The sequence below is a fragment of the Neopsephotus bourkii genome, unplaced genomic scaffold (assembly GCF_033783945.1).
Source record: "Neopsephotus bourkii isolate Nb327-2 ecotype Australia unplaced genomic scaffold, CSIRO-AGI_Nbou_v1 NB_1154, whole genome shotgun sequence".
In the NCBI taxonomy this organism is placed as follows: Eukaryota; Metazoa; Chordata; class Aves; order Psittaciformes; family Psittacidae; genus Neopsephotus; species Neopsephotus bourkii.
In genome coordinates, this window is record NW_026901640.1 from 2,168,391 (window position 1) to 2,187,643 (window position 19,253).

General features: G+C 46.9%; 1 protein-coding gene across 4 annotated transcripts in view; it reads right to left on the reverse strand.

Annotated features, from left to right (window-relative positions):
- Window positions 1-671: 671 nt before the first annotated feature.
- The window catches only part of MYO1C (myosin IC), a 52,182-nt gene continuing 33,600 nt past the window's right edge, over window positions 672-19,253 (reverse strand). For all 4 annotated transcript variants that reach the window (XM_061363409.1, XM_061363408.1, XM_061363411.1 and 1 more), the window contains exons 2-32: window positions 18,784-18,939; window positions 18,094-18,209; window positions 15,229-15,427; window positions 14,252-14,332; window positions 13,560-13,739; window positions 13,284-13,382; window positions 12,953-13,066; window positions 12,380-12,451; window positions 12,029-12,148; window positions 11,738-11,820; window positions 11,152-11,257; window positions 10,693-10,773; window positions 10,406-10,497; window positions 9,598-9,692; window positions 9,339-9,385; window positions 9,031-9,111; window positions 8,750-8,855; window positions 8,177-8,294; window positions 7,931-8,044; window positions 7,682-7,758; window positions 7,465-7,533; window positions 7,120-7,204; window positions 6,757-6,916; window positions 6,027-6,110; window positions 4,806-4,899; window positions 4,653-4,708; window positions 3,425-3,560; window positions 2,466-2,536; window positions 1,986-2,083; window positions 1,684-1,783; window positions 672-1,112 (exon numbers count right to left, since the gene is read on the reverse strand). In XM_061363409.1, the coding sequence (XP_061219393.1) occupies window positions 1,086-1,112; window positions 1,684-1,783; window positions 1,986-2,083; window positions 2,466-2,536; window positions 3,425-3,560; window positions 4,653-4,708; window positions 4,806-4,899; window positions 6,027-6,110; window positions 6,757-6,916; window positions 7,120-7,204; window positions 7,465-7,533; window positions 7,682-7,758; window positions 7,931-8,044; window positions 8,177-8,294; window positions 8,750-8,855; window positions 9,031-9,111; window positions 9,339-9,385; window positions 9,598-9,692; window positions 10,406-10,497; window positions 10,693-10,773; window positions 11,152-11,257; window positions 11,738-11,820; window positions 12,029-12,148; window positions 12,380-12,451; window positions 12,953-13,066; window positions 13,284-13,382; window positions 13,560-13,739; window positions 14,252-14,332; window positions 15,229-15,427; window positions 18,094-18,209; window positions 18,784-18,939 (3,117 nt within the window). In that variant the 3' untranslated portion in view covers window positions 672-1,085. The remainder of the gene's footprint in view (window positions 1,113-1,683; window positions 1,784-1,985; window positions 2,084-2,465; window positions 2,537-3,424; window positions 3,561-4,652; window positions 4,709-4,805; window positions 4,900-6,026; window positions 6,111-6,756; window positions 6,917-7,119; window positions 7,205-7,464; window positions 7,534-7,681; window positions 7,759-7,930; window positions 8,045-8,176; window positions 8,295-8,749; window positions 8,856-9,030; window positions 9,112-9,338; window positions 9,386-9,597; window positions 9,693-10,405; window positions 10,498-10,692; window positions 10,774-11,151; window positions 11,258-11,737; window positions 11,821-12,028; window positions 12,149-12,379; window positions 12,452-12,952; window positions 13,067-13,283; window positions 13,383-13,559; window positions 13,740-14,251; window positions 14,333-15,228; window positions 15,428-18,093; window positions 18,210-18,783; window positions 18,940-19,253) is intronic.

Consider the following 19,253-nt stretch of genomic DNA (forward strand, 5'->3'; position numbering starts at 1 on the left):
GTGTGTACAGCAGCCCAGGCCTTGGGTCCGCACTGTAGGAGGCTGAGCCAATTGTATGCAAGTGGCAACGTGTGGTTGTATTTTACTCAGGGCTTACTGGAAGTGGTGGTGCCGCACTGGGATACAGGCGGAATGAGCTTGGGAATGGATCCGGGGCTGGGATGTGGGATGGGGGCACTCAGCTGCCCACCCTGCAGCCTCTGGTGCTCAAACCAGGGTAGGCTGGAGGTGGGGAAGGAGCCCTCCTCCTGCTGACAGCGCTGAGCAGGGGCAGGTAAAGGAGGAGCTTTCACTGCAGGGCCTCAAACTTCCAGTTCTTGCTCATGCCAAGGAAAAGCAGTTCTGGCTGAAGGTGCTGCTCTGAGCGCAGGCACCGCGTGGGGCTTGGCCTGGGGTTTGTATTCACTGACCCTTCACTGGGCTGTGGGGATGGAAAGAGTATAAAAATACCACTATAGAGCAAGGAATGGGGTGGGTGACTTCAAAAGGTAAGAGCTGCTGGAGCCAGAGGAGTGAGGAAGTTCAGTAAATGCTGGTTTCATGGGTTAATACCTTACCATCGCGAGCTAAAACCAACAGAACCCCCCAGTCTAAACCATAAATCAACTCCCTTTCTCATAGTGCATCTCTCATACTCCACTCAAAGTATTTACAGGGCTTTTCTCACTCATTTACATAATATGGCTTTAATACAAACGTCTCGGGGTCGAATTCTTCATCACACATTCTTTCTGGCTATGAAGTTTGGCATCTCATGGACGGGGCTGGCAAAGCAGCAGAGTTCTGGGGTCCCTTTGTGCTTTCGGATGGTGTCAAGCACAAGGTTTTTGGTCGCTACCTCTTCCCTCAGAGCCCACGGTTCCAGACGGTGCCTTGGACCCACGCCTTTGCCGCTAAGGTGAGGAGGAGAAGGCCTCTCTTTTGGGATCGGGTATTAAGACAAGAAAGATGGAGCTGTGGGTTTCTGGAAGCGCAGGTCTTTGGTAACAATGAAAGGAGCAAAGCGAGGAAGGAGGGGGTTTGCTGGGAATGATCCAGCCAGTTCCATGGGGAGGAGGAGGAGGTCCTGGCCTGGTGGCATGTTATCATCGGGAGTTCAGCCGAGGAGCAACCTGCAGGAGGAGGAGGAGGAGGACAAGGTAAGGGTGCGGGGATGCTGCAGTGCTTTAGGTCCTGAGGATCTTCAGGAGCCAGACTCCAGTGTGCGTTGGAGCTGAGCTGCTCATTAGGGCACAGGATGTGTTAACACTGAGACCGCCCCACAGGGATCAGAAGCAGGATTTGGCTGCTGGAAATGGCCATCACTGAACCCATCTGCATTGATTCCTGAATGACCTTTAATGGGACAAGGCATACATCAGCTGCAGGGCTGGATGTGACCAGCAGGAAGGCCGAGAAGGGAAAAGGATTTTTCCCTTAGCTTCCTGTGTTCTTAATGTCTAAATCTGATGTGCAGAGCACGGAGTTAAAGCTGGATCTCGGGGAGGGGAATGCAAGAGACAGGCACTGGATGAGTCTGAGTGAGCCTGCCTGGCTCTGGGGCCTGCTGGGGCCAGGGCTGTGTTCAGGAGCATCATGGGGCACGTGTCCATTTGCAGCAGCTCTGGTTTAATCCCAAACCCAGGGTTTGGAGCTGCTGTAAGTGAATCAGTGCCCTTTGGTACCAACCCCAGGGGTACTCACCACTGTTAGATGGCCGTTCTTGGCTTTGGCTATGAGCAGTTCTGATCCTGATATGAAGTCAATGATCCCTTCTTTGCCTTGTCCAACTGTGAATTTGATGCTGTGAAGAGACAAGAAGAGATGTGATGAGCAGTTGAGGCCCCTCCGTTAGCTCAGCTTTACCCTTTTCTGCTCCAAGTGGCTGCTCTGTATTGATGCATGGCTGCACCATCTGCCACGTTCGTAGCCAAGATGTGTTGGCTATGTTCTGGTGCATGCAGGGATGCTGCTGTAGCCCTCCAAGGCTGAAGCAGAGCTCTCACCTGCCCTGGTTGATGTTGACGTTGTTGACTTTGCCTGCCTGCATGGCTGTCTTGGTGAGGGTCTCAATGACGTGATCGCTCTGCAGCACCACATCTCCCTGCGAGGAAGGAGACAAGAGCTGGGATCATGGCTTTACAGTGACACTGTTCCTAAAGGATGGCTGCTGCTAACAGGGACAGAACCGGCTCCATAGCATGGACAAACACTTCTCCAAGTGGACCAGGCTTGATGGGCATCGCTGTGGGTCACACTGTACTGTGACCATTAAATGACAATGGGCACAAGAGACAGCACCAATTCAAGTCCATGGTGAACCCGTTCTGAGCTCGAGTAACAAGAAACATTACTTGGAGCTGGCTCTAAGTTAATTACAGCCATGGCACCATGTGTGCCCTCCCCATCCAGCTGCATCTTCTGCTCTTGGTGCCTTAAGCCCTGTTCTAGAGGCGGTTGGAGGAGGGATGGATGAGTCCGGGTACCTTCTGTTTGTTGTCCTCGCAGTGCACGTGCAGCACGAACAGGTTATCACTCAGGCTGCTCACGGAGATGCCTGCAACAGGGAACAGCCACTTGGTACCCAGCAAAAGGGGATGCTCACAGGAATGCAGGGGATGGACAATAGGTTTAAACTGTGCTCTTTAAGGTGGAAAAGAACCTTCCAGGTGCCTCTGCCCATCAGATGCAGGAAGAGTTCCTGGTTACAAGCTGTCCTGGCCTTGGAAAGAGAGGTAATCTGGCCACTTCAGGGACCTATGATCAAACCTGTACTGGACAGGTACTCATTCGAGCCTGGGAGGTGGGTGAGTGGGGTAACTATTGGGATACTAAGGATTACTTTAGCTCCAAGCCAGATTATAGCTGTTTAAACTGAGCATTAGCTGTTTAAATTGAGCTGGTCCAACCTAGCAGAGATGAACACGTCTCTAATAGCGTCCTTATGAGTGTCACAGGACCCCAAATGAGTGTTGCCCTTGGAAACCACTTCAGATGGTGACAAATGGCAGCAGTCATCCCATCAGGGCTCGCATTCAGGAGTCACTGAATGACTGGCACCAGAAGTGGAGCTGGGAAGGGAGAGGTTTCAGACCAGCCAAGTAATAACCCCAGGGCTCCAGCTTCAATCAGCAGTTGTCCCCCTCTGACCAAGTTCTCCCTTTGGAAGCATCCAGGCCATGGCAAATAGGGCCCTGAGCAGCTGCTGTGCACTAATGGTGCAATTCCCTATGGCAGGGATGTGTGTTGGGAAATGATGGAGGAGGAGCTTGGGGAGATGGATTGAGCAATTCTGGTGGCATCTGATGGAGTTTCAGTTTAGGAAAACACAGTTTCAGGCTATCAGAGACTTCAGATGCTGCTTGTCAGTACTGGATCCCCCAAAGACAGGGTTATTGTGTGAGCACTCAACCATGGCCAAGGCTGGGCCAGGCCCCATCCCTACCTGTCAGATTGCCGTAGTCGATCCGCTGTTTGATTTTGGACTCCTCGATGATGATGGCTGCGTTCTGGGTCAGCAGCAGCTGCCGGGCTCTTGCCTTGTATCCTTTCCGGTCGTACTTGACCACGGGCACTGCGTACTGAAACAAGTGTTAATATCTTCCAAGGGTATAATATAATATGATAATGACATAATATGATGACATAATGACATAACACAACCTAATATAATAGAGTATATTCTTGGTGTATTGTATTCCTAAATCTAACCTAATATTCTACTGAATAACTCTAGAAGCTTGACCAAAATATTAGCACACAGATCTCACAAGGATACCATATGATATGACATAATCTAACCTAATCTAACATAATATAACCTAATCTAACATAATAATAATATAATGTAATGTAATGTAAAATAATATAATGTAATGTAATATAAGTATATTCTTGCTGTACTGTATTCCTAAATCTAACCTGGTATTCTACTGAATAACTCTAGAAGCTTGACCAAAGTATTAGCACACAAATCTCACAAGGATATTGTATGATATGACATAATCTAACCTAATCTAACATAATACAATAATAATATAATATAATGTAATGTAATATAAGTATATTCTTGGGGTATTGTATTCCTAAATCTAACCTGGTATTCTACTGAATAACTCTAGAAGCTTGACCAAAGTATTAGCACACAGATCTCACAAGGATATCATATGATATGACATAATCTAACCTAATCTAACATAATATAAACTAATCTAACATAATAATAATATAATGTAATGTAATATAATATAATGTAATGTAATATAAGTATATTCTTGCTGTACTGTATTCCTAAATCTAACCTGGTATTCTACTGAATAACTCTAGAAGCTTGACCAAAGTATTAGCACACAAATCTCACAAGGATATTGTATGATATGACATAATCTAACCTAATCTAACATAATATAATAATAATATAATATAATGTAATGTAATATAAGTATATTCTTGGGGTATTGTATTCCTAAATCTAACCTGGTATTCTACTGAATAACTCTAGAAGCTTGACCAAAGTATTAGCACACAGATCTCACAAGGATATCATATGATATGACATAACCTAACCTAACATAATATAGTATATCCTTGCTGTATTGTATTCCTGAACCTAACCTGATATTCTACTGAATGACTCTAGAAGCTTGCCCAAAGTATTAACACACAGATCTCACCTTAATGGCTTCATTGTCTAAAGCCTGCAGGACTTTGGCATTTATCTCTTCATTACCTGCATTAAAAGCAAAAAGCTGGGCTCAGAAAGAAGCTTCCAGCAAGAAAAGAGCAGATTTAATCCCCCCCCCATCCCTTCCTCGTGTTAAGCTCACCCAGGCGCGTGTTGATGAAGAGCCTTGGAACACTCTGAGGGTAATTGTCCTTCTTACCCTTGAAAATCTCACTGGCGATGACTTTTTGTTCCAGCTGCAAGGACAAAAGGAGATATTCTCCATCAAAACATAGACTTATCTTAGAAAAGATGCTCCCGTTGCTTTCTTTAAGCACTTGGCATCTAGTTCTGACCTTCTGACTTAGACACAGTGTTCCATACATCCCAACAGTGCCCCTGTCTTTAGGCCAGAGAGTGGTGGTTTTCCCCTTCTCAGAAGTCTTCTTGTCTCCTGTTGGAACCTACCTGGGCCTGGCATCCAGGCTTGGGATTTTGGTAATGCCCACTGACAAAGCAGGAATGGCCTTATCGGCACTAACACATCTGTGAGAGCTCTGATGGGCAAATGCCCATTCCTGCTGCTACACAGTATGAAAAAGAGGTGAAAATGGAGGTAAAACGGATTTATTTGTGAGTGTGGGGAAAAGCAAGCACCCAGCAACATCCCCAGCTCACTCAGAGGCTGTGTTAATCCCATGTCTTTAATCACAGGCTCAGCCACTCACTAATCCATAGCACTTTGCTAGTACCACTCTGCAGGCCTCCCCCAGCAGTAGGATGCAGGATGCAGTAATGACAACTCTTACCATCACCTCCCACCAGGTACCTGTCAATTGTTCCATGCTCACATCTCCCATCGTGTCCCTTTACGGAGCCTTTTGTTAATATCAAACACCAAATCCCTCCCTCTACCTTTCCATGACTCAGATGAACCAAATCTCAGGATCATTTTTACTCTTTTCAGCTATAACAGCAGCTCCCAGTGTGTTCATGTGATGTCTCTGTTTGGAAAAGGACTAGTTCTGTGTCTGCAGAGTTCTTAGTCTCTATATGGTATAACTAGGATAGTGCAGCTGGTTACACTCTTATCTTCCATGGGAAGAATAACAGAGCCTTTCAGTACAGACATTATATGGAGATTCAGCATTGCTCCAACAGCATGTACTGGAATAGGTGTACAATGCTCTGTCTTTTATGCATATCTAGTCCATTAGGTTTTTGTCTTTAACCTAAAAACACCCCACACTGCTTCTGTGGAGCCATTAAAAGAGCTCCTCCACCTCAGCCCTGCTACAGGGAGTCCCCTGATAGTAGTGCCTTTGTCCCTCCCCTCCTGGGGACACTGGTGTAGGTTGTGAAATAACCTCAAGTGATCTCGTACCTGTTGCTTCCACTCGGGGCTGATCCTCTTGCAGTAGGTCCAGACCATGTTCTGCATGCAGAGCTGGCGCAGGAGCTGGGAAGCCTGCACAGGAAATCACACCATGAATGAAAGGAGCTCGAAACTGTTGACAAACCAACTCAAACCATGGGGAGAGATGAGAAAACCTCAGAAACTGCAGCACTGAATTCAAACAGTGTTTAAGTACTGAGAGTTCCTTCTAAAATTCAATACCAGGAAGCTTATTTCCCCCCTTTCTAAGAGGGTTTCCCTTCAATGCTCTCCACCTGCGTTACACGGGAGAAGGAGCACCCAGATGCTCCCCTTACCCTGCTGTGCCCTGCCTTGCATCCAGTGCCTGCAATTGAGCAATCAAGGGCCTTTTATTGGGTAAAATAACCAGGACTTTCTGCAAAACCTTGTTTTGAGCAGATAAAAACCCAGCTGAGGGTTGGAACTGGACGAGCTTTAAGGTCCCTTTCAACCCAAACCAACCTGTGACTGTCATTCTCAAACGGTGCTGCCATAGCAGTGCACTCCCAATCTGTCAATAACTCCAGCTCTAGTAACCACATCTTATGGTGATGTCTGGATTAGTTCTACCAGTAGGGATGCTGGGGTGGAGATGCTGATGTAGATAACCTGTGTGAAAGCCTGGCTCCTCCTTGTGCTACTGGAGGGTCCCCTCACTTCCCCACCCCTGCCCCAGTGCCCTCCAGCCTGTCCCCACCTCACAGAGCGATGGAGGAGGAGTTGGCCAGGATTTGTCCAGAACATTCTTTGGCAGGTTCCGTTTGAGGTTCATGAGGAAGGAGAAGCGGATGTAATCCAGGAAATACTCGTTCTCTGGGCACCGCGGGTGGTTCCGGTAAATGAAACCTTTGATGAACCTGAGCAAGAACAACTGTTATTGTTAGAACAGTGACCAAAATCAGGGCTATTTGGAACCTGCTGCTTGCCAACAGTGTTCTGGGCTTCATTTACAAGTTGGAACCTGTTTTAAAAGCACTCTGGGGACAAGCAAGTTTATCCCTATCATCTCACTGCCAAGAACTAAGTGCCCAGTTGAGGGCCTGGGTTATCCTTCACGTACCTTCTGATAGTCTCCACTGCCCACTTCCTCTTGGCAGCTTTCCTGCGGCCCAGCGTTCCCCGCCACCAGGACTGGATGGCTATTGCTAAAAGGAACACAAAACAGCAATTACAAGCACTGGCAGATGGGAAGTGCTGGGAAAACGTGATTGAGTTTGCTTCTCCTGATCAGTCTCCCACATGGAATCACTGGGGACCACACTGACACCTTCCACTCTCCTCCCAGCAAGGCTTTGGGGATGCTCCTTCTCACACAGGAAACACAAACCATCTCTGACAGCAGGAGCCACCTCAAACCATGCAATACCCAGCCCTGCCCTTGCCTTTCTCTCTCTTTTTCTCATACCTGAGTGTTTCATGTGCAAGAATTTCTTTCGACGGTAGAAACCCCTCCACGTGGCCTGCATCTTTGTGGCTGAAATGGCAAGAAAAGGAGCAGTTGGGAATTGGGACCAAGCAAATTTTAGTCGAAAAAGGCTCAATCTTTTAAACAAAAAAGCAGAAAACCATCATGAGAACTGAGCCATCCACTGTCCATGAAGCTGCTGCGGTGTGTGACTCACCCAGGCTCTGCTTCCTCACTTCCAGAGCATCTTCCGTTGCAAACAAAGTCTTGGGAAAGCGGATAAAAATCTTTGTTCTAGAAATAGAAATGCAGAATGATGTCTGACAAGCTGGAGCAGTTCACTTCCTGCCCTCAGCATCCCCCTTTGGGCTCTCTAACCTCACCCGTTAGAGAAGCCCTGTTGAAAAGCAATGACATGGATGTCCAATGATTCATCACCTCGGATGAAGGAAAGGGCAGAACTCACCGTCCCATTTTGTACTCTTCCTGTTTGTAGCCCAGATGCTTCACCAGCACAGCCACCCCGTCGTGGGGCCGCCCGTCCCACGTGGGCCACGTTTCCGGACAAAGGGATTTGTACCTGGGAATTGAGAGCAGAAGGAACCTTAGGGAGAGAACAAGTCCAGTCCCTACAGGGAAAGGGAAGGCCCTTTGCTGCTCTGAGCATCTATGGGACCAAGAGCAAGGAGAGAGCAGCTCGAGGAGGTCCTACCTCTGCAGGAAGACTTCGTATTTTCTGCGATAGGCGAACCCGGCTCTGCGCACGCGGAGGTTCTCCATCAGGCCCAGGTACTTCACTTGGTGTCGGATGAGAACTTCATCGAATCGGTCTTAAGAGAGCATGAGAAGAGAGAAACATGATCAGTATAGAGCTGAGCCTTCATCTGGAGAAGGGGAATGGTCAGTTCTTATGTCCTACACAATTATCTTTAATCTCCAACCCATCCTCGTGCTGCAAGTCCCACATCCCGCTTTACTATACATTTATATTTAGCTCCAAACCAAAGTTCTCCTTTAGGATGTTCTCTGCATGCAAGGAGGAAGATGGAGAATAAAGGTCATTAAAAGGAAGTTATAAAGGTTAATAATTACTCACTTTAAACATGACCCTACTCCACCCAAGAGCAGTGCTCCCACTGTGATTCCTGGGCCATCACCTCCCCACAGGCAGCTCTGGCACCAAGCCTGAACAACAGCATCCCACAGTTCTTTATCCGAGCTCCTTCCTGTGCCTCCCTGACTGGGACCTAGTGCCTATGTAGGAAGGGAGTCACCAGGGTCATACCAGCCTGTTTGGCATCGTTGGGTTTCATGCAGCGAATGTAGGAGGGTTCTTTGGACATCAGAATTTCCATGAGCTTGGAGAGGCTGTTTTTAAACTGAGTTGCTGCCTAGGAGAAAAGAAAGAAAACTATGAAGTGATAGCTCAGAGCTAATACTGAGACCCAACACACCTCAGTCTGCCAGCTTTAAACAGAAGGGGTTTGCACCCAGGTCCCTGTGTTAGATAGGATATGTCTTAAAAAGAGGGACTAGCCACACTTCCAGCCAGCTTTGTGTCCTTACCGTTTCAGGTCTCTTCTTGTCCGTCAGCTCTGTCCTGTCAAAACACTGGTTTATGATTGGATTCTCAGAGTTGCACATGGTCTGCAAAGAGAGAAAGCACAGAGAACTAGCAAAGAAACGTGGCACAAAACTGCTTGTCTGGGGGCTTTTTGATTCTTCATAATAAAGTGAACTTTGGGCACCCCAATTTGTCTTCTCATAGTGGACATGCGTTCACCAGATGGAGTTTAGAAGAACCTTTTCCCCTCAGGTGCCATCCCCCATTTTAAACCCAACTCCTCCTTCTGCCCTCCTCCATCCACACTCACCTCCTTCAGGTTCCGAAACAGAAGGTCATTGTTTTTATCCAGAAAACCTGGAGGACGAAAGAAACAGCTCAGGCTGCCACCCGTGTTCCATAGGAACATCACAGCAGGGCAGGAGTCTGACATGGGAAATTCATCTGGTTCAGCAAATGAGGTGTGGATGTAGCCAAGTTTTCTTTGCTCTATAGTGAAGCTGTTTGACCTCAAAGGGCAGGACAGGAGGAGGGTGAGAGGCAGCAGGGATGACGATGCACACACTGACCTGCAACGCTGTAGGTGACCTCTCCAGCATAGTGCAAGAGTCGGAACTCTTCCCGCCCCAGGGACTTGCGGGTCTTCTGGTCAGCAAGTTTGTGCCTGGGGAGGAAGTGAAGGGGCTTTAGGAGGAGCAAAGCTCTGTTTCATGGGGGGTCCCCCTCATAAGGCACTACGGCATCTGATCCAGAGCAGGACTGAGTGAATGTGGAAGGGAGCAGGGGATAAACCCCACTTGATGATTTTCAAGGCCAAAAGTGAAGAGCTCTCAACCAGCAAGTCATAAACAGAAATCCATTTTCTGTCATTGTTATTTCCAAAGGATGAACTTTCAGCTTCCTGGTGAGGTTGTGGGGTGGTTCTGTGTGCACATGAAACTAGAGGAGAGGCAGCAGGCAAGAGGGCAGAGAGATGCTAGCAGCAGGCTGGTGTACTCATGAAGGTGCAGAGATCCCACTCTGAGCATAAGCAGAGCATCCAGTAAGAATAAAAAGACATTTGGAGCTCCAAAATGGAAGTAAGCAATGTGAAAGGTGAAACATGGAATAGTGCCAGGAAGAGGTGTCAGTAACCAGAATTCTGTTGTTCCTGCTTTAACCTCAAGCATACTCTTGAGAAGAGTGGGAGAGTTGTGTTGACAGCTTACTATTATCTTAACTCACAGTCAAGTGCAAAAGAAGACATCATCTTTCACATGGGATCCAGTACCCCTTGGATGCTGCTGTTTTATACACCAGGAGTTATCATGTTATCTAGGAGTAATAGAGCTCTGGGCTTTATTACTGGATCCTACCAGTGTAACTGTGAGCACTCACGTGAGAAAATGAGGATGGTTCTTCACAGTTTCCTCCAGTTTCTCCAAGAAGGTTGTATCTGTGGCATCCCCAGGTCTCAGGCACTCTTCATCCTACAAACACACCCGTTCCAGTGCTGAGTTCCTACTGTTCTCAGAAGAGCACGATGGCACAGTATGTCACTGTTCAGTGTACCCGTGCTCTTCCCACCTGCTCAAACAGCCCTTGTATAAGATGAAACCATTATTTTCGGGGTTCTTGCCCCTGGTTTGCATTACACTACCCCAGTTTTTTTGTTGTCAACTCACCAGAATAGAAATGATGCCTTTGAACTTCTCCTCCACCAAATCACAGATTATTTTGTTATTGAAATAGTGAACCGGTTCCCACTGCAAAGACAAGAAACCACATTTGGGTGAAAACTGTTCTGGCCTGGAAAAAAATGAACATTTCAGAACATTTCGGGCAGCACCTCACTAAAAGAATCTTTCTGTCAACTTGGAAACAAAGCTTTTTCACTCCTGAATTTGTCTTTCTAAGGTTCCCTTTCGAAAGCATCTTTTTGAAGCAGAGACAAAGACTGCAGTGGCATTACACACTTTTAGCTGTATCATACAAAGTACTTCAGAAAGAAAGGAAAAAGGAAAGCTCTTTAATTCATTTACTTTAGAGACCACGATAAATCAGCAGCTCCTTTTCTAACCTGAGCTCTGGCCTGCAGGAGATGCTACAAAGGAGAAAGTGGAAGTGATGACAGTGGCTCTTACCGCTATGCCTTCTGACTCGTACTCCTCTTGTTCTGACTTTAATGTGAGCTCTATGAAGAGCTGCTGCAATTTTTCATTACAATAATTAATACAAAACTGCTCAAAGCTGCAAACAAAAATCAGAGAAATAATCACTAACACTGTACCACAAGTAAAAGAAGCTCTAATCAGTGGGCAGCAGCATGAATCTCTCAGTGTAAATCAAGAGAAATAGAAGAAAATTGGGGAAATGTTTATTTATTAACTATAAATTAGATCTTAGGCAGAAGCTCTTCCCTGTGAGGGTGCTGAGGCGCTGGCACAGGGTGCCCAGAGAAACTGTGGCTGCCCCATTCCTGGCAGTGCTCAAGGCCAGGTTGGACACAGGGGCTTGGAGCAAGCTGCTCCAGTGGAAGGGATTGGGACTGGATGAGCTTTAAGGTCCCTTCCAGCCCAAAGCAGTCTGGAATTCCATGATTAATTACTTTGTGCGAGACCAAACCCAGACGGCCTCGGAGACAGCTCATTTCACAATGGAGAGAAAGACCACAATGAATGAAGTCACAAAGAATTTACTCAAAACTCGGTGATACGGATTGAAACAAACCTGTTGTGCTGGAAAACCTCAAATCCATAGATATCGAGCAACCCTAGAACTGTTGTGCTTCTCCAGCCTGGAAACTTTCCTTCCTGCAACAGGGTAAAAAATATATGTTGCTATGTGCTAACAACTACGATCCATCACTGGATCTTACCCACTTAGTTACAGCATTTACTCCTCACCCTCCTCTTAATGGAAGACAGATTAGTTTAGAAACCTTTGTAGAGTTTGCAGCTAAAAGATGTAGAGTTTCCTTTCACATTTGGTTGGATACCAGCAAACAAAAGGTTCATTTACCTCATAAGCCAGAGACTTGTTAACCTTGTTCACCAGCCAGGAGAAAGTGCGTCCATATATTGCCTTGGCAAGAGCATCCCTTGCATAGGCTGCCTGCTCCAGGTTTAGGGGGCTGATGAGCTGTGTGCAAGAGGAGACAAAAGCCACTCAACAGCCATCCCCCTAGTTCACTCCACAGCACCCTGTCCAAGCTCAGCTCCCATCACTGTCACCATTAACTTGTGGGATCCTGCACTGACAACCTCCTTCAACATGGGAGGAGTGAAATACTCAGTTCTGGTAAGAGCTGATGGTGTATCATTAGTTGATTTAATTCCACGTGCCTCCCAGATCCCCAGATCATGTTCTTACCTCTTCCCCTTTGGCTATGATCTTCTTGTGGATCAATGCATCTCGAAGAACGGAGCCTTCAACTGCTAGAAGCTGCAAAGCAATAAAGCATTAAAGTCATTAACAAAGCAGTACATTCTATTTATTAGTAATAGCTTTAAGACACCAGAAAGGTTGATCCTAAAACCCCAGTGAAACAACCCTTTATTTCCCATTCACACTGCAAGACTTCTGCAGCATCAGTCTGTCCTGCTCACCAGCAGTGATACGACCTAGCACATAAACTGGTTTGATAGTTCTGGCCCAAAGAACTGAGTTTGCAAAGCCACCAGGGTTCTTCTTCCTTTAAAACTCCTCTCTGGAATAAGTCTACTGCTATCCCACTGCCTGAAGGTGAACATCTCAAGTCAGCAGTGGATCATACATGGATATAAGTTGTTAACTAAAGGGGGTTGATGTTAATATTTGCACTTTGTTTAGGTCAAATACATTTATGGAAACTTCCAAATCATACTCTAAATGGGATCAAGTTCTAAATATGGAAACCTCCACAACTGATTTTCCTGCAATGCCTCTCTCCCTGGTGATACTCACCCTAGCCAGGTATTTGATCTGATTCTCTGTGGTGACCTGAGCATTTCCTTGCTCATCAGCAGCAAACTGCACGTTCCCCAGATGCAGGACACTGGCCACAACGCTCAGCAGATCCTGCAGAGCAACAATCAGGATGATGACAAGAAACCACAGTGGCAAAGGGCAGGGAGTGAGATTTTGGTGTTAGTAACACTTTACAAGGAGATTTTGTGGTTTTTTCCAGGGTTTTTTCAGAGAATACATCCCCTCTGAACACTGCAGAAACAACAAATCAAAGCTGAAAACATTCCTTTATAGGTAGGAAAAGCAGCTCTGCTGTTAAACATCCTACCTCCACCTCATTGTCCTTGAAGCTTATAATGGATAGAGCTCTTCGCACGATCTTCCAATCGTTTTTATCATTTATGGAACTGACCCTTGCACAGTGACCCTAAAAAGACACAGTTTGATCTAAGTAAGTTATTGTCAAAGATGCATTACTCATGTTCAAGGTGTTTCTTTTTATAGCAATGTTATTTCTGAAGTGAGGGAAGGAAACTAGAGTCAACTGAGAATATACTGATGCTACCATAAAACAACACTGTAAGAGGTACTGGTTAATACACACCTTCACTAAGTAGTGATACTGTTGTGGGTTCTTCTCGAGGCCCAGCCTTCGCAGCAAGTCCTCTTCCCCTCCTTCTAGCAGCTGGTAGAAAATGTGGAAGTTCCTCTCTCCATGATTCTGGTGCACAACTCGGGATTTCTCCAGGAGGTAGTTCAAGATGTGGCCCCCGACAGGAGCCCCCTAAATCAAGCCAGGTACATTGAATTAGCTCATGAATGTAGAGGAAAACATTCCTGCCTCTTGGTGGGCTATTCAAAGACAAACAAGATGGGAAACAACAGCCTACAAACAGAAAAGAAGCTGTCATTTTGTATCACAGGGGCAATTTGAGTTCTGAGGTGTATGCAAAACGAGCTGTCAGGTGACAATAACATGCCATGGCTACAGCACACACTGAATAGGATCCTGTTTGTGTAGAATTCCTTCTCAGAAGGAATTCAACACAAAGAAGAAGCAGCAGAACTGTGAGTGTGGAGGGATTATGAACCGAGAAGCTTAAATGACTGCAGCATGGTGAGCTACTCAGTTCTTGCACTATGTTCATCCTCACAGTGTGGAGCAATTTGGATCAGAATGGAAGGAAACACTGTGCAAAGTTACACCTGACAGAGGTTATCTTCAGATTACAGCTAGGAACAGAGACCTGCTGTGACTAGGACCAGTTCTGAAGTGTAACACAGATATTAAGTTACCCTGTAATCAAACTGCACATCCATGTATTTCCCAAATCGGCTGGAGTTGTCATTCCGAAGGGTTTTTGCATTTCCAAAGGCCTGAAATGACAACAATTCAGAGAAAAAGGAGTAAGCATCAAGTAAGATTATTTATAAACACTTTGGTGAAGCTGCCAGTTGCTTATTTACAGCTATTAAAGCCTCGAGTTTTCCTTTTTGCAAGAGCAACCAAGGAGGAAACAGATTGCAACCCAAATTCCAACACTGATCATTATACCCACTGCAAGCACTGCAGATGGAATATCCCTCTAAAAACATTCCCATCACCCAAGCAAGCTTATTTGAATGCCAGTTCGCTGCTGACAACATATGTCATGTCTGACAGCCTTTTCAAAGCTTCCTCTTTGATGACAGCTATTTGCTTTCAGTCACCCACAGCTCTGCTCGCAGTAGGCAATGCCCTAATGGGCTGGGGCTATTCCCTCTCACAGGGAGCACCTTTCCCAGTGCATGCAGCACACAGTGGATACGGAGCTGAAACATCAAAGGGAACTACAAAGACAGCTCAGGACTGGACACTAGAGGACACCACAGCACTGGGAAACGCACCCACAGATGCTTGTATCAGAGGGCAGCTGCCCACAGCCCATGTGTCCACTTGTGGCTTTACAAACTCTTCCCACGCCAAATGCTTCTATCCCAGCAGCCCAGCTATTCCAGGATTGCTCCTGGTGGACTGGAAAGGGTGAGCTCAGCTGCAACGGCCCCGTCTTTGCCTTGGAAGCAGAGTGGGATTCCCCTGCGTGTCGTGTGAACAATCTGCCCCACATACCATGAACCAGTGTTCATTCCCAGGATACACTTATCCCACCATCCTCTGTGCGCTGACAGCTCAGTCCTGCCCAGAGGAGTCCATCTGCCCCCGCTTCCTCTGCTGGGAAATGTGAGTGCTGCTGGTGTGAGTCAGTGACTCCAGGTCAAGCTTCCAGCCTTACCTCCAGGACAGGGTTGGATTGTAACAGTCGGTCCTTCACGGTTTCCACCTGCTGACTGGCTGGGCAGGTCACAGCATAGTACTGCAGGATCTTCTTGGTGGCCTCTGTCTTGCCAGCCCCGCTCTCCCCCGAGATGAGGATGCACTGATCCTTCCTCTCCGTGCGCAGGGAGCGATAGGAATTGTCTGCAATAGCGTAGCTGAGGGACAATGATGACCAGGGGTTAGGGTGTTTCTATGAGTGAAGGGCAGAGACTCCTCAGCCAAGGCCAATCCGCAGAGGGAACTCTTAGCAGAGGCACCTCAAGTATGTGCTCATGGGCTGCATGCTGGGGATGACATCTCTCTACACATCCTAACCACCGAGCCAAGTTTCCGCAGGGTCATAGCCCAAATCTATCAAATCCCTTTGAAAACTGTTCTTTTTGACTCTGACAACAAATGTTCCTGTGGAAGATGACTAAAGCATGGAATCCCAGACTGGTTTGGGTTGGAAGGGACCTTAAAAGCTCATCCAGTTCCAACCCCTGCAACAGGCAGGGACCCCTTCCACTGGAGCAGCTTGCTCCAAGCCCCTGTGTCCAACCTGGCCTTGAGCACTGCCAGGGATGGGGCAGCCACAGCTTCTCTGGGCACCCTCACAGGGAAGAGCTTCTGCCTAAGAGCTCAGCTCAGTCTCCCCTCAGGCAGGTTCAAGCCATTCCCCTTGGCCTGTCCCTACAAGCCCTTGTCCAAAGCCCCTCTCCAGATTAATGGTGCAGATAATGGTGCAGGCAGAGTTACTTTTCTAAATACAGAGGATCTCTCAGCATTGGTCCTCTAGGACAAAAAAAGTTTTACATTCAGGAAACATCTTGTTTCCCATCAATCTTTAATCCAGTTTATCTTTGAAGTGATGACACACTCGGAAGGTCACAACTGCACTTTCCTATCTGGGTGGCTCCAGAACAGTCCAATCTCTCTCAGCTCCAGGAAGAACTGGATGAGCCAGCACAGACTAAGCAGCATCCTGGAGGCTACATAAACTATCACCAACTCAGGCCAAATACAACCCAAAATACTGGATACTTCCTCCTGCCTGTACCCAGACAGGTTTATTGCTGCTGGTCCTGGACCCAGCTTCTTCCTTTGCTGCTTTTTCTTTCACTTCTCTTTTCCTCCCCATGCAGACAGGATCTTCTATTGAGAACCACACACACTTTTCTAACATCAGAAAGCAGGAAGATGACTCTGGCAATGGTGGCAGCTGCTTATAGAGGGGAAAGACCAGATAGGTGTGATGGAAGAGGTTAAAAGAGGAGCATCAGCCCTTTAGGGTGCACTCATAAGACCACCAGGCCAGTATTTTCAGCTGGTGATCAAGCAGATATCCTGCTTCGTGCACTTCACAACCCTTTTCTTTAACTCTCATGCTGTGAAATTAATTAGAATTAATCACACCAAAATAACTGCTGTGGCCTTCTCAAGTCTATTAATACTTGGTGCTAAGGCAACACCAACGAGCTCCCTAGCAACACAACTGCACACTCACCCCACCAAATTCAGCAAGTCCTTCTCTTCCCATCCAAGTTCTGTCTCCACAGTGTGTTGAAAACAGTTGAATACATGTAAATCTAACTAAAGAACTGCCTCTACACTGCACTGGGGGTTTCACAGCACTGGAAGGGAGCAGTCCTGCATACAGAACCCCTTTACTTAAAGATGCTTATGGCCCATTCCCAGTTCCCATCTCTGGCAGTTTTCATCAATCCATTAAAAAGCATTAAAGACACTGGCACAGGGTGCCCAGAGAAGCTGTGGCTGCCCCATCCCTGGCAGTGCTCAAGGCCAGGTTGGACACAGGGGCTTGGAGCAAGCTGCTCCAGTGGAAGGGGTCCCTGCCTGTGGCAGTGGGTTGGAGCTGGATAAATGAGCCAGGTTAAATCATCCCCCATACAGGTCCACACAAAAAGCCTGAAACACCATAAAAATCCCATTTTTATCCTAACAAACACAACTTCAAGTGCTCAGACTTTCCCAAGTGATGGTGTTTCTCTCCCTCTCTGTGCTTGCAGCGCATTCTCTTTTGCTTACTCTCTTGGGCTATGTGCCAATAATAAGAAACAACTCAAATAGTTTGTTCAAAAATAATATCATTTACTCTTTCAAGATGTCTTTAAAGAAAAAAAACCCTCCAAGAGGTGCCCAGAATTTGGTCCTGAAAAAAAACCCCAATTTGGAGCCAAATGTCCTCAGCTCTCGTCATCTTTCTTTCAGTCAGACAACAGAAAAGTCAAATGCTTTCAAAAATAACTTTAAACCTCAAAGTTGGTTGTTGTTTTTTTTTTTTTCTAAATGGGAAATTGGGAATGCTCAGCAGGCCAGACCATGTAAATAAATACATTCCTTGTTCCAACAGGCTGGTTGGAACAGACGGTAGCGTAGCAACCAGGGAAATACCAGATAAATAGTGGTCACGCAGTAAGAGCCAAGGTAGGAAAGAAAGCACCACACTCCCAGACACACTCCTTTGCCCTGTGCTGAAGGAGCAGTGTAAAGGAGGGAAACACAGCCCCCAAGTAACCCTGGAACAATGAACTCCTGTCCTGCCAGGACTGGGTAAGCAGCTCTGTTCTTCCAGCCAGGAAGGAACCAACTCCCTTTCCAAATACTGCTCTTGCAAAGGCAACTCATCCTCTTTGGAGAGAGGAACAGGAATAGAAAGAGCCGTACACCACACCCTCCACAGGAGCCTTTCTATCCCTGTGCTTTTTAGTGCTGCATGTGGGACAAGGAACAGTCCTCTGTGCTTGTTTTCACATGTCATTCCTGCACACGCCTGCGTGGGAGCAGCACAAGAGCAACTGTTTACCCACAGGCCACTCACAGGTGAGGAGAAACTTCATAGAAGCTGACGCCACGGTATCGCTCCATGTTCTGCTTGCTGTAGATTTCCAGTTCCTTGTATGGATTAACAGACACCAGAACTGAGCCAATGTACGTCTGGAAAAGAGAACATGAAGCAGAGAGGTTACAGAAGGTCTGGCTGCAGATGCTCCAAGAGACCAGACTGCTCTGAGGGCCGGGTGTTGTTGACAAGGGCTGCCTGCCCCAGTGTGCTGGGGATGCTGCTGAGGGCCTCCAAAGAGGCCAAAGGTGCTGAAGAAGCGACCTCTTAGCACAGTGAGAACAACACTGCAGGAGTTACACTTGACATGTTATCCTTGCTGGATAAACAGCACCTGCAAGTGGGATTAGTGCATTATTTCTGATATATCGTTCAGGATTGAGTTCAAGCCTGAGGTTGCTGAAAGCCCACCACAAAGTGAATTTATGAAATGGAAGGATGTGGTGTGAGTTGGATTTTTAGTGCTGTAAATGCCAGCAGACCTCAGCTAGAGCACTGCAGTGAGTCCCTACATCCGTTAATGTGGCAGGAGCCCACACTACTTCTGACCCAAGCAGATACCACCACCTCCAAATCCAACTGCAGAGCAAAGCTACGGCCCACCGTCTGCAGCAGCCACCCCAATGCAGGTGACTGAGGAACACTCTGGTGTCTCACTCTGCTACTCACATAGATCAAGTTCTCCTTGAAGCGCTTCCGCAGGTTCTCAATGAATGCTGCTTCACTGGTGAAGTTCTCAAGCAGGACAAAGTCCTGGACGCCCACCCGGTCACGGGCAGTCAGAGCACTCTCCATGGTCAGCCGAATGCCGTTGGCCCCCGCTCCCTGCAACCAAAGCAGAGCAAGGTTGGGATATCCATGGGTTTCTTATCTGCAGGTCACTGAGTCCACAAGAACCATTAACCACAGTTACCCATGGACAACCTATAAACAGGAGAGGAAGTTAGAACAACCCCACTACTACTCCATGTTGAGCTTCTACGTGGTGAAAACGGTCACCATATACTAACACTTCATCAACTGGTTTCTCCTAATTGCTTTGGTGGAAAAGTTCTTCTTAATTTCTAATAACTTTCAAGCAGTCATTTCATAAGGAGAATAAAACTTGGATTTCCCTTAGGAGTGGGACTGAGATGTGT